The 16,669-nt window shown below is 40.8% G+C and overlaps 1 protein-coding gene and 2 long non-coding RNA genes across 16 annotated transcripts in view; 1 reads left to right on the top strand and 2 right to left on the bottom strand.

Moving 5' to 3' along the window:
• Positions 1 to 2,477: 2,477 nt before the first annotated feature.
• Positions 2,478 to 8,409, top strand: LOC126911681 (uncharacterized). Its single transcript, XR_007706189.1, has 2 exons — positions 2,478 to 2,625; positions 8,317 to 8,409. It is a non-coding gene; the product is annotated as an uncharacterized LOC126911681 (long non-coding RNA).
• LOC126911680 (uncharacterized) lies at positions 3,800 to 16,025 on the bottom strand. Its single transcript, XR_007706188.1, has 2 exons — positions 6,757 to 16,025; positions 3,800 to 5,489 (listed from the first exon to the last, which is right to left on the bottom strand). It is a non-coding gene; the product is annotated as an uncharacterized LOC126911680 (long non-coding RNA).
• A 350-nt stretch (positions 16,026 to 16,375) lies between these two features.
• The window catches only part of LOC118278074 (protein unc-79 homolog), a 64,940-nt gene continuing 64,646 nt past the window's right edge, over positions 16,376 to 16,669 (bottom strand). For all 14 annotated transcript variants that reach the window (XM_050700161.1, XM_050700176.1, XM_050700162.1 and 11 more), the window contains one exon: positions 16,376 to 16,583. In XM_050700161.1, the coding sequence (XP_050556118.1) occupies positions 16,422 to 16,583 (162 nt within the window). In that variant the 3' untranslated portion in view covers positions 16,376 to 16,421. The remainder of the gene's footprint in view (positions 16,584 to 16,669) is intronic.

Genomic DNA, 16,669 nt, shown 5'->3' with positions numbered 1-16,669 from the left:
CCGCCGAGATCCTCTGGGACAAGGATCCGGTGGGGAGTACGTGGATACGGATTTCACCAGACAGTGGTCAGAGCTACCCAAGGGTGAAGAAACTGACACCGAGTAGCTGTCTGGATCAGTTGTCAGCAGAAGGTCTAAGCAGTTGGCAGTGTGCGAGTCGACATCGGGCACCCTTGTGGCCTCCTGGACCAGCTGGGTCAGGCCAAGCGTTAGCGCAAGCTTACGCATTTCCCTCCCAGCATGGTCAGTGCACTGGTATGGGAACAGCCACTCCTGGTGATGGGCGTTAAAGTCCCCCAGTAACACCAACTGGGCCGAAGGGTACCTCTGCCGAGCCGCATCCGCCGTCTCCACAAGGTGTTGAGCTAATCTGGTCGTCTCCAAATCTCCGCTGTGCGACCGGTAGACACAGGCATAGAGAATTTTCTCCATCCCTGTGTCCACCAGTATCCACAAGGTTGAAAAACTGGGGTCTTCAAAGTTTCGGAGACGCCGGTAACAGATGCCGTCTTGGACGTATAGGCATACGCCTGCGCGGGGAACGAAATTGTGCTCCAGGGAAAAGCCTGGGTAGTTCAGGTATGATACGTCCGACGGACATCTGATCTGGGTCTCCGAGAGAAACAAGAGCGTGGGGTTCTCGGTCTCTAGGTGGTGATGGACCGCATTGATATTTGAGTGCAAGCCTCGAATATTTGAGAGGTGCACTTTGAGGGAGAGGAGTGCAGCCGCTGTTGAACCCTTTTCTTTGCTCTTGTTTTCATTTTATGAGTATGAGGTTGCTGAGAGGATGGCAGTGAAATGTTCCTCCACACAGGCGACCCCAGACGCGCGCCGCAGTTAGCCACATCATTGGGAGGCCAGCCTGGAGACTGCGGGGACGCCCGAGCCCCCCCATGGATATCCATCGGGCCCTCTCGTCCGGTCGCCAACCGGCACGATGGCGTATCCATGGGATTTTTCGCTAGATGGCGGGGCAGCCTTTCACGTGTGGCTAGCACGCTAATTGGGCCCCCAACTATCTGCGGTCGGCCAGCGGTGCACCGTGCCTCGGATCCCGCTACCCTCCGCGACTGGCCACCCGATGAAGCTACACCAGCGCGCGCCAGATCGGTCTACTCATAGTGGAGCAAACATCTCGACCCATCCTCTCATACGGCTTCACCGAGCATCGTGGCGGAACACGGCTAGGCCGCTTGGCGACACGGTTTTGCTCGGTGGGTGGTTATAATGCCGTCGGCCGAAGCCTACCACCAGAGTGTCACCTGATTAGCACCACCCAGAGGCCACGTGTAGGGTTTCGTTTTTTTTGGGTGCTCTCCTACGGACGAGGGTGACTCAGCCTCCAAAATGTAAAGATTAAGCATATGCAAAAGGTAAAGATTTTATGGACAATCGGATATATTTACCCATCCTATTATAATAACATGTTATCGCTCATAGCAATTCTAGATTCTGTTTACTATAAAAATTTAAAATCTGCTAAACAAACATTTTGCAATATTTCCTCAAGCTTCATTAACAGCTTCTTTCATCCTAACAAATTGGGTAACCAACTTAAAATGAAGCTACGCACACTATCACACTAATAGTGAAAGCTTGTTTGTTTAGATGTTTGTGGAGTCAATCACGCTGAAAGTACTGAACGGATTTTGTTAAAATACAGACAGGGCATGTCGATAGGAGATTTTATCCCACAGGACCGCAAGCGAAGCCGCCGGCAGAAGCTCGAAATAAAACAACATTTCACTACACACATATTTATTCAAAAAAACTAATCTCTACGGTACATATGTAACTATATCTAATGCTGATCATGTTAAACTAACACAAGTAAACAAGTAATCGTTGGTTAAATATAAAATAGAAAGCTTTTAATTGAAATACTACACACTTAATACCTAAAATATGTATGTAAGATTATACCTAGTTTTTGTCTTCTATATCTTTATAATCGAATCATCATTTTTTTAGAACTCATAGATTAATACTTATATTATACTTCGTAAGAGCAAATACATATGACACCTTTAAATATACATAGGTGTCATTGCAATCCTAACTAGTTACACAAATATTATAGTTGTTAAACAGTAGAACTTATAAACTAACTTATGATTAGCGGTTACACGGTATACAGATTATATAGACTGCTTGCTTATTTAACGAAAAAAAATTATGCTGAGTATGAGTAACTAGAACACTTACATCTAAAGATTTTCAAAGTAGACCACCAGTTAGATCGTGCAATATATTAAACGCTCAATCGTACCAAGACCGCAAACTGCAGTACAAATACTAACTGACATCACGCTAGTTTATATTCCCTGAAGGGGTAAGTATAGTTGTACCTACCTACCTACCATACACCTACCGTCCCCTGCCCTACCTCCAATACCATTAATTGGATAAATAAAAAGTATACATAAACGTATGTACCACCTCGTGGGAGGTACCAATTGGTACTCTACAACTGAGTACGTGCCTGTGTTCCAAGCCAACACGTTGTGTTGCGGAACCACAGGAGTGATGACGGATCCGACCTCATTCGAACTAATTTTACGATGTTATTATTAGTTACGAGATTTTGTGTCGAGACATTCATTCCCCTGACGCGTGTGATAGGTTAGACCAGTCCGCACCGGGACAGTGCGATACACGGAACGACCGACGCGAGCGTCAGTCCCCGTGTCCCAAGTAATGGGAACACTGGCGCCCAGGGACGGACTAGTTTCTGTCAGAACATGACAAAGCATGGTGACGACTGTCAGGTATTGTATGACATACGGTACAGAGTGAGTGAGTTTGCTTCAGCTTGTGCCATTTACTAGTTCAACTAGTTTAACTGTCTTCTCAATAGATTACCATATCCACAAGGAGCACTTGTTTGGGAAATATTCAATCTATTGTGAAAACACTTACTAGTACACATTAAGCGTACTAAGTAAGCTTCGAGCGTATTTGTCAGTATATCGCGATGATATTCCCCTGACTCCTACGCTCGGCTGTGACCCGCCCTAACCTTGGTGTACAGCATCTCGTGCACATCGATTTCTTAACGTGGTTTGTGAATACCTGTAGTTGGCTGTATACTGGTCTCTCAAGCTAAGGCTAGGCCACAATAATTACCAGGAGCTAACTCGCTCGTGACGACTGTCACTGGCGTTAGCGTGACAGCCGGGACCGACGGCTTAACGTGCCCTCCGAAGCACGAAGTATTACATTATATCACTGTAGTGCAATACAATGTGTATACATTCAAGAAACGGGTAATTCGGTTACAATGACCGGAAAGTAATGATGAAATCCTTTTACACGCATTGAATTAATTCATTAAGAATTGAAGTTAATGTAATTAATAACGCGTGTAAAGGCACCTACCCAGTTGTCAGTATGCCGAGACATTCATTCCCCTGACGCGTGTGATAGGTTAGACCAGTCCGCACCGGGACAGTGCGATACACGGAGCGACCGACGCGAGCGTCAGTCCCCGCGTCCCAAGTAATGGGAACACTGGCGCCCTGGGACGGACCAGTCTCTGTTAGAACATGACGAAGCATGGTGACGACTGTCCGGGATAGAAGTGGGACAGCCGGGACCGACGGCTTTACGTGCCCTCCGAAGCACGGTATAAAAGATAGATGGTTTGCCATCTTCTGCATGTACTTTAACTTTTTCACGAGATGAGAAGGGAAACGAGTACCTAGATCATCTGATCGTAAGCAATTGGCAGTGCCCATGGACACCATAAACACCAGAGGAGTTACAAGTACAATGTCAATGTTTGAGAATTTGGGGATTGTCGAGATAGACGAAAGATTTAGCGTCCAGTAACATCAGCGGAGCACAACGCAGGCAACAACGTTAATTCACGCCGGTTTTCTGAGGTGGTATAACGCCAGTCAAGCCAGCCCATTCATGATGAAGCATGGCTCTTAAGTATTTTTATGTTTCCTGTTATTACTTTCGCTACGGCTCGGTTATTATCTTCTCAATAGATTACCATATCCACGAGCAAGGAGCACTTGTTTGGGAAATATTCAATCTATTGTGAAGACACTTACTAGTACACATTAAGCGTACTAAGTAAGCTTCGAGCGTATTTGTCAGTATATCGCGATGATATTCCCCTGACTCCTACGCTCGGCTGTGACCCGCCCTAACCTTGGTGTACAGCATCTCGTGCACATCGATTTCTTAACGTGGTTTGTGAATACCTGTAGTTGGCTGTATACTGGTCTCTCAAGCTAAGGCTAGGCCACAATAATTACCAGGAGCTAACTCGCTCGTGACGACTGTCACTGGCGTTAGCGTGACAGCCGGGACCGACGGCTTAACGTGCCCTCCGAAGCACGAAGTATTACATTATATCACTGTAGTGTAATACAATGTGTATTCATTCAAGAAACTCGTAATTCGGTTACAATGACCGGAAAGTAATGATGAAATCCTTTTACACGCGTTAAATTAATTCATTAAGAATTGAAGTTAATGTAATTAATAACGCGTGTAAAGGCACCTACCCAGTTGTCAGTATGCCGAGACATTCCCCTGACGCGTGTGATAGGTTAGACCAGTCCGCACCGGGACAGTGCGATACACGGAGCGACCGACGCGAGCGTCAGTCCCCGTGTCCCAAGTAATGGGAACACTGGCGCCCTGGGACGGACCAGTCTCTGTTAGAACATGACGAAGCATGGTGACGACTGTCCGGGATAGTAGTGGGACAGCCGGGACCGACGGCTTTACGTGCCCTCCGAAGCACGATATAAAATGTCGAGGGTTTGCGATATTCTGTAGGCCACCCAGATTTTTTTATGGGATAAGCTGGCAAACGAACAATATGGATCACCTGATGGTAAACAACCGGCGCAGCCCTTGGAAACCAAAAACACCAGAGGAGTTACAAGTACAAGTCCAAATTTTGATTATCTAAATCTTGATGATATACATTAGTTGTTAGTGAACAGTATAGACATAGTGGCACACAATGCATACATTCGACAATTTGCGATTTAATTTTAACCAAGTATTCATAGTAATAGTCTGGGCAAATTTAATATAAAATCAATGATTTCATTTGTAGCATAGTAATGAAAGCCGAAGCTGGATATAACTACTTACATGAAGCATTTACTTGACTGACACTATCGCGATCACCTTTAAATCAAACAATTTCCGATCCAAGGAATCCTCAACTTCTGGCTGATTTCCACTCATCATTGGCCTCTACACCAGTTTAACTGGGTCTGCTATTTATTGTCTTCTCAATAGATTACCATATCCACAAGGAGCACTTGTTTGGGAAATATTCAATCTATTGTGAAAACACTTACTAGTACACATTAAGCGTACTAAGTAAGCTTCGAGCGTATTTGTCAGTATATCGCGATGATATTCCCCTGACTCCTACGCTCGGCTGTGACCCGCCCTAACCTTGGTGTACAGCATCTCGTGCACATCGATTTCTTAACGTGGTTTGTGAATACCTGTAGTTGGCTGTATACTGGTCTCTCAAGCTAAGGCTAGGCCACAATAATTACCAGGAGCTAACTCGCTCGTGACGACTGTCACTGGCGTTAGCGTGACAGCCGGGACCGACGGCTTAACGTGCCCTCCGAAGCACGGAGTATTACATTATATCACTGTAGTGCAATATAATGTGTTTACATACATGAAACTTGTAATTCGATACAATGACCGTAAAGTAACGCCTAAATCGTTTTACACGCGTTGTATTAATCAATTAATCAATAATTTTGTTGAATAATTACACCGCTATTGTTGGTTATCTGAAGGAGTAAATAACATACGAATCCTTGGCCTTCAGCTGTAGTGTGTGAAACTGTCAGGTACGAAATTGTTTCAGGTCGTGAGAACATCGCACTGCAAGTTAATGTAATTAATAACGCGTGTAAAGGCACCTACCCAGTTGTCAGTATGCCGAGACATTCCCCTGACGCGTGTGATAGGTTAGACCAGTCCGCACCGGGACAGTGCGATACACGGAGCGACCGACGCGAGCGTCAGTCCCCGTGTCCCAAGTAATGGGAACACTGGCGCCCTGGGACGGACTAGTCTCTGTTAGAACATGACGAAGCATGGTGACGACTGTCCGGGATAGTAGTGGGACAGCCGGGACCGACGGCTTTACGTGCCCTCCGAAGCACGGTATAAAAGATAGATGGTTTGCGATCTTCTGCATGTACTTTAACTTTTTCACGAGATGAGAAGGCAAACGAGTACCTAGATCATCTGATTGTTAGCAATTGGCGGCGCCCATGGACACCATAAACACTAGAAGAGTTACAAGTACGTTGCCCATTTGTGGGGATTTGGGGATTGTCGGGATAGACGAAAGATTTAGCGTTCAGTAACACCAGCGGAGCACAACGCAGGCAACAACGTTAATACATGCCGGTTTTCTGAGGTGGTATAACGCCAGTCGAGCCAGCCCATTCATGATGAAGCATGGCTCTTAAGTATTTTTATGTTTCTTGTTATTAGTTTCGTTACTGCTCGGTTATTATCTTCTCAATAGATTACCATATCCACAAGGAGCACTTGTTTGGGAAATATTCAATCTATTGTGAAAACACTTACTAGTACACATTAAGCGTACTAAGTAAGCTTCGAGCGTATTTGTCAGTATATCGCGATGATATTCCCCTGACTCCTACGCTCGGCTGTGACCTGCCCTAACCTTGGTGTCCAGCATCTCGTGTACATCGATTTCTTAACGTGGTTTGTAAATACCTGTAGTTGGCTGTATACTGGTCTCTCAAGCTAAGGCTAGGCCACAATAATTACCAGGAGCTAACTCGCTCGTGACGACTGTCACTGGCGTTAGCGTGACAGCCGGGACCGACGGCTTAACGTGCCCTCCGAAGCACGAAGTATTACATTATATCACTGTAGTGCAATACAATGTGTATTCATTCAAGAAACTCGTAATTCGGTTACAATGACCGGAAAGTAATGATGAAATCCTTTTACACGCGTTGAATTAATTCATTAAGAATTGAAGTTAATGTAATTAATAACGCGTGTAAAGGCACCTACCCAGTTGTCAGTATGCCGAGACATTCCCCTGACGCGTGTGATAGGTTAGACCAGTCCGCACCGGGACAGTGCGATACACGGAGCGACCGACGCGAGCGTCAGTCCCCGCGTCCCAAGTAATGGGAACACTGGCGCCCTGGGACGGACCAGTCTCTGTTAGAACATGACGAAGCATGGTGACGACTGTCCGGGATAGTAGTGGGACAGCCGGGACCGACGGCTTTACGTGCCCTCCGAAGCACGAAGACAATTATTTAACTTCATAAATTACATCTGGGTTTATGAGTTACAGACATAATTATTGTTTATATATAAAACTCAAGTTCTTTCAATATATTACTGTTCATTTCAGTTTTATTCCTACCTGACTATTATCGATATTTTTTTTATAATTGTAATACATAAAATTTCCTAAAATGCTTTGTTTGTTTAATTTGAGTGCTTTACACACGTTCACATTTGATTGCTCAAACCTTATTACGAGTAATTCGTTATTACTGATATTTTTTGAACTTAATACTTATGTCGGAATACATAATGTCAATAATTAAAATATTGTCTGAATATTCTAAGAAAAATCCAACTTTTAATGACGATGACCGACGTGGGCATCAGTTCCTGGTATCCCAAGTCATGGGAACATTGGCGCCCTAGGGCAAAGCATGGCGACGTCTTTCTAAAGCCGGGTCCAGACGAGTGTAACGTGTAATGTAATCCACCGTGTAATGTAACACGAATTCTACGTGTGGACGGCAGTACGAGCATTACATGTAACACTCGCGCTGAAGAATTCGTGTTACATTACACGGTGGATTACATTACACGTTACACTCGTCTGGACCCGGCTTAATGTGTAGGATGAAAAGCTGAGACCGCGGCTTAACGTGCCATCCGAAGCAAGCTTTCCTACATTGTGTCATTTTAGTATATTAGATAAATTTATTAATGACCATATTCATTTCTAGCAACAATGTCCAATGACTTATTGAAAGAACTCCTTTAACACACGTGGTATTAATCAATTAATATATTTGTTGGTAAGTGGGACAGTACAGTAGCTATTACAGTCAAGTTAATAGTACCAGTACATGTCACTTGTTTTCAACACTACAGTGGAACTTACGTTCCACTTCATGAGTGTGAATGCTTGAAATCATTAATATTTCAAGGTTTTATTAATGTAATTAATAACGCGTGTAAAGGCACCTACCCAGTTGTCAGTATGCCGAGACATTCCCCTGACGCGTGTGATAGGTTAGACCAGTCCGCACCGGGACCGTGCGATACACGGAGCGACCGACGCGAGCGTCAGTCCCCGCGTCCCAAGTAATGGGAACACTGGCGCCCTGGGACGGACCAGTCTCTGTTAGAACATGACGAAGCATGGTGACGACTGTCCGGGATAGTAGTGGGACAGCCGGGACCGACGGCTTTACGTGCCCTCCGAAGCACGAAGAAGTTTCGACATTTAAGTCTCTTGTACTATTCTAAACTTATGAGAACTAGTATAGCTCGATGAGGCTCTTATATATGGTTAGGGCTAGTAAGAATTAATTTTAAATCTCATGATGAGACAAACGTGCGACCATAGTGGTGTAAAATCTTAGCGATTTATCATCCACACGCGTCAGTATGCCGTGAAGACATTCCCCTGCCTTGTGTGAAGACTGTCTAGTCCGTTCCTGAGACTTCGGTGTTTTACACGATGCGACTAGCGCAGGCCATTTGGCCACCGCAACCCAACATGTGGGTGTCGATGTCCAAGAACAAGACTAGATTGCAATAAGAACATGACGAAGCATGGTGACGACTGTCCAGGGTATTGGTAGGACAGCCGGGACCGACGGCTTAACGTGCCCTCCGAAGCACGGAATTAACTGGCCTGAATAGTTATGTATGCACATAACTCATTCTATTCTCCTAATTTTTATGTTACAGTTTAATCCTATGCAATATCACGTGCTATATATACATATCACTTAGCACGGTTATACTTAACTATCATCCCGTTTTATATCTTCACGTACATATTTATTAACACCTAATAGTAATTTTTGCGTCAAAAATGTCTGATGTTATGGTTTACAGTTGTAAACATTATGGTGATCAAATTGTATTTTTGAAGTGCCTGTGGTAACAGACATAGCACGATGTCGTTTGAACAACGCGTTGCTATTTAAATAGCCTTTGTTATAAGAATAGCCCAATGTTTATTATGTCGGCTTATATTCGTGTAATTGTTTGAAAGATTACATTTTCTTTAAAATTCATCATCAATTATCGTCATCATCAATCATTATCTTTAAACCTATATATACAAGTAAACGCTAAGCTCTACCCTACTTATTTTAACACGGTGTTATATGTACAGATACCGTGAGTTAGGTTTTACCTATTACAATCGAATGTCACCTTAATATTTTTGTTTTACAACGATCATTGACCAATGTACAACTTATGTTCCTAACTTGTCCATATGCATACCTTTTAATCTTTGGCGTCGTAGCAAGCCGTGTTAGGCCGGTGGCGTAACACGTTGTACTTCGCATACAGATTTCTATGTACAATTTTATTTATTCTGTGGTATTAGTAGTTTAGGTATTTTATGTATTGTTATTATATGTTTGTCAGTAGCACATGAACAAGATCTTATTAATAACTTACGTTCTATTTTTTTTTATTTTTCCATTGATTTTTTTTTCATTTTTTGTATACTTTTTCACACTTTTTTACTTTTTTTTGTTATTTTTTTGGATTTTTTATTTATGTATTATACTTTAACCTAACACGGAGTCGCCTATGTACAGAAACCGTGATTAATTCCTTAACTATAACGTTCTCATTGCTGTTGCATCACTTTCCACGTTTATATCTACATTAGCTAACTTAACCCTTTAAACATTTATCTATATTACAATTAAAATTAATATCTACAAGTTCAGGTATATGGGAACTGTAGGGAGACAAATCTGTGTTTTCAAAATCCCGTTATTTCAACCCGACAGAAAGTCGTTTGGAAAAGTATAATTTAATAAAATAATGGAAGACAGACGGCAAATAACATATATTTTTTTGTATTGTTTATGCTATACGTCTTAGTATTTAAATGGTACCGAATTTCGCCAGAATATGTACAGGTACACCTTCCCAGTACACCACTAATTCCTATTATTATGTATTAAAGTGCTTTCTTTTTTTGTTTCTCATTTATATTTACACTTATGTCTTTATATCTTATCTCTTTATACATAGGTTCTAATATACATTCTACTCGTAGGCTCGATTATGCCCTCAGATATTGGCCATAGCTAACTTTTAGGTATTTCTTACACTGTCCATGTATTCCGAACCCTTATTTTCTTGCATTTACTATTTCGAGTTTTAAATACTTAGCTTGTCCTTTCGTTCACCATCACTCCTTGTCGTAATATCACACATAAGTATCACATGTTTTATTGTCCTCATTCAAACGGTACCTCCAGTCACTCCTCACTCTTCCACCCAGTTCTATCTCACCCTCTACCCCATGAAAGAATTCTCACGTACAATGCATTGACTAGATTATTATCACAGTTTTCCAAAGGTGTGGCGCCACAAACATGGAATTCGTTTCACGAGATAGACTCTTACTTACACACCTTCCCACTCATTCACACAAGATTCACACATTAGAACAAGCGAATGATGTCGGACGCGGCAGACAAGTAGGCGGAAGAACAATAACAAAGTCACAGCATTTGCTTCGTAAAAATAATATAAAAAACCTATTCTAACTTATACCTAATTATATCACAAAACTTACAAATTAACCAAGCTGTCTGTCTTAACCTTTCGAATAATAAAAAATAAGTTATTACACCGTCTTGGTACGTGAAAAACCACAGCCAAATTGAATATTCACAGACAAAAAAACACCACTGCATTATGTTATGGTAAAATTAAATGCATTGTAGTTTGTTGTTTACTGTTTTTTAAAGATTAATTCGCCAAAAGGAATATAAGATACATTTATAAGAGCCTCATCTTACTGCCTAAAGCTAGCTTATAGATAATGGTTGACCTTGCCTTGGGATAAAATAAACTCCCTTGTTTTACACAGCTGGAAGTAGTATCGATAGGGGTATCTGGTATATGATTGGTAGCTTTGACTTTTTTAACAAAAGCCTTTAAGCTTTCCCCCACTCTGCGACCTCTACTTTGAATATGTCAAAGAAGCTCGCAGATAGATGTTCATTCTACTCCAGTCCGGATCATATATTACTCAGTATTTTTACGTCTACGTTGGTTACCGCCGTTGACCGCCACGATGCGGTTCTTCCGCCGGCAACCAGGTTCCCCTATGCCCAATATTACATTCAATACGTACAAAAACCCGTAAAAAGAATACAAAGTTTATTTCTATTTCGACTTACTGATTGATTGTATAAAAAACCTATTTCTATTTAAGGTGGTACCGACGGGGCTATGCACTTAATTATTAATAAGTATATAAGAGATTTTTTCCCTTCTCGATATTTACATCTAATTGCGATAGTGATGCCATTTCATTGAGTTTTCTGGACACTATATAGAATAGTGTCCATTTTATAATACAAACTTAGAGCTACATTCAGCAGCAAAAGCAGATATCCCATGCACAATTGGCTAGCCATACCATGACTAAAGTGTATTGAATAAGTCATCTTATTCATTGCAAGTCCTCTTAGACAAACGCCTCATTGATCCTAGCAGAGGCTCTCCCAGTTTAAGTAGTGCCCGCACCAAATACCACTCAATTCGTACGCAATTGAGTGGAGTTTGAGTGTCAATAAACACACTAGGCTTTCTCTAAGCACTGTACTTTGAGAAATGATTTTTCAATACACTCCAAGATGTTCTAATATTGTCATCAAATGTTGGTTAATAGCTACTAAGAGGTGTTAATCGTGTATAGAACATATAATTTTGCTGCCAATTTACTTACAAACTAACTAAACCTTACTAGAGAAGACATTTCAACTCAGTACGCTTTATATAAACCAGAAAAAAAGCCTTTTAATGAATAAAAGGGTTTATTCTGTTTGATGTTGGAATGTTAGTGAAATGCAATATAGAGTTGAAATATTTTAACTAGTAATGATGTAGTTGCGTAATTCTAGTGTTCATCATCATATCATCACCTTCCTAATTTTACCTTATATTTAATTATCGATTTCACACACTTATCCATATCTTATATTATATTTTTATTTTATTTAATTGTAAGTTAGAACTAGTACACTTATTGGCAGTGCTTTCAGTGGTAGCTTGGAGATCCTTACATAGCTAGTCTTAAACATATTGTATTTCATATTTATATTACTATTTACATCCTATACTAATTTTTTTTTTTGTATTTTCTTTCTTTTTTGTATTTTTTGTTGGTTTTCATTGTTTTTTTTTTATTTTTTTGTAATACACTTTATACATTTTTTAACTTTTTGTTGTTTTTTTTTTGTTTTTCTTACTTTTTAATGTTTTTTTTTTGTATTATTTTAAATTACTTTTTTTTAGTTTTTTTTTTTCTTACAAACCCGACAGTTATTCGTCAGGAATGCTGTTTTTTTGTTTTTTTTTTCTTATACTATATTATCCGTTTTGCTTCGACCGATTTTTAATAAAACCTAAAGTCATTCTATCCTTACGCATCCTATGTTTTGCATTAAATGCAAAACAAGACCAACTTGCCCACTCATTTGATTTGAAACAGTACATTACATTTGAAACGAATATTTCAAATCATATATTAAATTACGCTAAATAGACTAAAATATGACACAATGTAGGTATGTTACATGACATCGGAGGAACATTAGGCCATACAAACAGTAAACTATGTAGATACAGATTATAATGAAGAGATCTTATAGATTTCTTAAAATCCTCGCGTACCTACATATATTGTACATAGTATGCGGCATTTTAGTACTTAAGCCCTTTGACATAAGGTTAATTATTGACATCATGATTCAGGCATGACCCATTCCTATTTATCATAGTTTGTTCAGTGTGCGGATCAAATCTGCGATTCGCACGATGTTAATAATCGCCATACATGTAGTAGTTAGCCTAACTGTCTTTACTTAAATCCCAGTATTTCAAATATGTAATTTAATATTTTAATCCGATATGGAATAAAACTGAGTGACATACTGTTAACGTTATCTACTGAATATGTTTATAAATGTCGGTGCTATACCTCGCATTGTTAGAAAAATAAACATGTATAGATGTTGCACCGCTTAACGGGGTAGTTTCCAAGGTGTTACGTTTATATGATTATTTATACATTTAATTTTGTATGAGGTAGCGTGTTGTAACGTCGCAGAAGACTGCATTAATAAGCATACTAATTTCTTAGTATTTTACTAGAAAAATGTGAAAATTAAACATTTTTATTGTATTGAAAAGTCGAAACGTTTTGTTTTTGAAGGAAACTACCCAATTTCAATGCGAGGTTGATGTAAGACGACCTATTCAAGTTACTCGTAGGACCGGGCATTTCTGCAGGCTCAGTGGTCCTCAATGCGGGGTGCTACGGTTAGTATCTTGAATAGGCCGGTCCCTTCTCAGAAGTTTCGAGAAGGGGGCTGGGTATTCCGGACCTCATCACCCACCAGCACAGCTACCAGCTTCAGAAGCCTGCCACGCCGGTGTATCGCGGTGAGAGCGTGGTACTTCCCCGGTCGAGCCTACCCATTGCGAGCTGCAGGTTAATGCAGCTTGGCTCTACCACGTGAAGTGAGGTTCCAAAAAACCGTACCGTTGCATTGATCGTTCAGGTTCACACGAGTATTCCGTTAGTTTTGATGGTACTTGGCATATTTTTTATAACAGGAAATTATTGACGCTGTTGTTAATTTTAATATTGTTTTACTATGTCCTATGTATGCATTGTGTTACCACTATTGAATTACGGTTGTGTCAGTGTCACGGTTGATTCCTATAGACTTCTAAACTTTGGTGTTAGCTAAATCCCTTTTACCAAAATGCGATAATCGCTTACCTCTCTCACCTATACCACCTAACCTAAATTATACCTCACATTGCATTTTCGTTTCATTTAAACGAAAACTATGTTGTAACTATTACATTAGTTAATTGTTGTAATTTAACAGATGTTGCGGACATGAGTCCGGTTAAGTGCAATGTGAGGTAGATAATGCGACCTATCCAAGTTACTCGTAACGCCCCATATATGTTCTATATTGATGTAATCATGCACTGTGACTTATACAGGGCGTCCTTCAATGTATGGGTCAAACTGAACCGAGGTAAAGAGAGGTAATTTCGAAACTGTTTGCATCTAAGCATGTTTGTCGAATTCTTTACTGTTCAGAATTTATGACCAATTTTCTGTTTGTTCCATTATTTGATAAAGGGCTCAAGGAAACGATCATAAACAAGAAAGCACCAAGCTGCAACGTCATCAGTCTGTAATTGTCCCACTGCTAAGAAAATGCCTTTTCTCACATGGAGTAAGAATGAATATTAATCACCACATCTGCTTAAGGCGGATTGGCGATTTCAAACTTATAATTGGAAATTATAAGTCCAGGTTTTTTCACGATGTTTGCCTTCACCGGTTTGTGAATGATCTTAGAAAGTACACAATATAACTCTTAATATAGTTACATTGGGTACTTGCTAGGTTTTAATGCCGCACCCTCATGCTTGAGGAGCGAGCGACTTCATTTGTCAGGATTATCAATGTAGTTTTTTTATATTTTTAGTCTAAGTATAAAAAAACTACATTGATATCCCTTAATAGGTAATTTCTTGTTTACGATCGTTTCTTTGAGCACTTTATAAAATAACTGAACAAAACGAAAATTGGTCATAACTTTTGAACTATTAAGAATTCGACCAACACGCTTTAGATGCAAAAGGTTTGGAAATTTACCTCCTTATCATTCAATTCGATCCATACTTTAAGGGACACCCGTATCATCAACAGTCCGTGGAGTCCACTGGTGGACTGTGGACCTTTACAAAAGACACCCATAGATGATCTGGGTGCTCAATATATGGGGTGCTACGGCTTAGTATCTTGAATAGGTCGTTCCCTCCTGCGAGGTTTCGAGGAGGGGGCTGGGCATTCCGGTCCTCATCACCGACCAGGCACAGCTTCAGCTCGGGCTGACGCTGCGCTGGTGCCTGTGAGAGCGTGGTACTTCCCCGGCCGAGCTTGCCCAATGCGAGCTGCAAATGCAGCTTAGCTCTACCACGTAGAAATAGGTACATTCGAAATTCGGGTATCGGAATATCTTTATTTTGAACTAGTAAATGGTACAGTACGATAAGGAAACAGTCGTTTCATGCTTGTACAATGTCAGTTTTGAATATAATAAAATATAGCGTTAAACGTGGGCTACTGCCGCATTCCTTAGTAATTGTTTTCAGTACAAAATCGTTACTAAGGAATAGTTTAAGTAACCATTAAATGTCTCTGAGTACTGCAGTTAGACAGATGCAAAATTAAAACAAAGTATTAATGAGAGTGATTATTTTGATAACGTAAAATTTACCTTGTGTTATTTTTGGTGACGTGATGATATTGGAGGTTATAAGTATTAGTATACCATTATAAATTCATCAATTTTCAATTTTAGGCACGTCGAGAACATATTGATTACGAGAAACGAACGATTGAGCATTCATATTTACATTGTTTTGCTAATGTTAGATAGCCGTGTTGATTACATTTAATGCTATTTTCATTCATATGTTTCTTGCTTTTGCCAAGCCGTAATCATTGGTATATTCATGTTTATCTACATTTCAATCGAAATGAAACTATTTACATACGTCATATCAGGTCTGTAGACTCCGTTACAAAAATATTATAGTTGCACAATAGTTTCAGTACTTAGTAATACTATGTACGTACGTATACAGCGACCAGCAAACTAGATGCTCTGTAGGGCTTGCCGTAACGTTGAAGTACCTGTGAAGTAAACAGATTTGAAAATTGAAACTGGGTGTATTTTTAATAATACTTTTGTGTTTGAAGCATGAATCAAGTTTCAGGTACTTTTATTCAAGACTTGTATTGCTTTGTATTTGACTGCACGAATGGTGACCGCACCATTGTCGTGCAGTTCCTCAGCCACCGGGCTGAGGAACTGACTATTGTGTAATGTGTTAAGGTTCGATTCCCTTACGGAGCGATTTTTTGTGTGATTTACAAATTATTGTTTCAGGTTTGGGTGTTATGTGTATTGTTACGTGTAGTGTTATGGCTACGTTTATAGAAAGTATAAAGGTCCAGTTATTTGAGAGACTACTCACCAGTTGATCGAGGCAGAGAGTTCAGATTCGCTCGTAGTACTAGTAGTCCGTTATATGAAGTAGAAGGAGTGCGGCTGCAGCTCCAGCTGCGCCATCTTGGCGAGCAGGCGGTGCAGGCGGCGCTGCGCGGCCTGCAGGTCGCGGGGGGGGCCCGCCCCCCCCGGGGCCGCGCCCGTCACCACGCACAGGCGCTGCCACACATGCCGCGGCATCTGGGGGGACAGCAATAGCCCCGTCAAAATACACGAAATTAAGTAGCGTCATTTCTTTACATTTATTGGGTCGACGTTTGGCCGTA

Source organism: Spodoptera frugiperda, chromosome 18, assembly GCF_023101765.2.
Source record: "Spodoptera frugiperda isolate SF20-4 chromosome 18, AGI-APGP_CSIRO_Sfru_2.0, whole genome shotgun sequence".
Classification (NCBI taxonomy): domain Eukaryota; kingdom Metazoa; phylum Arthropoda; class Insecta; order Lepidoptera; family Noctuidae; genus Spodoptera; species Spodoptera frugiperda.
The sequence above is the reverse complement of the archived record's forward strand: the minus strand, read 5'-3'. Positions and strand labels throughout refer to the sequence as shown.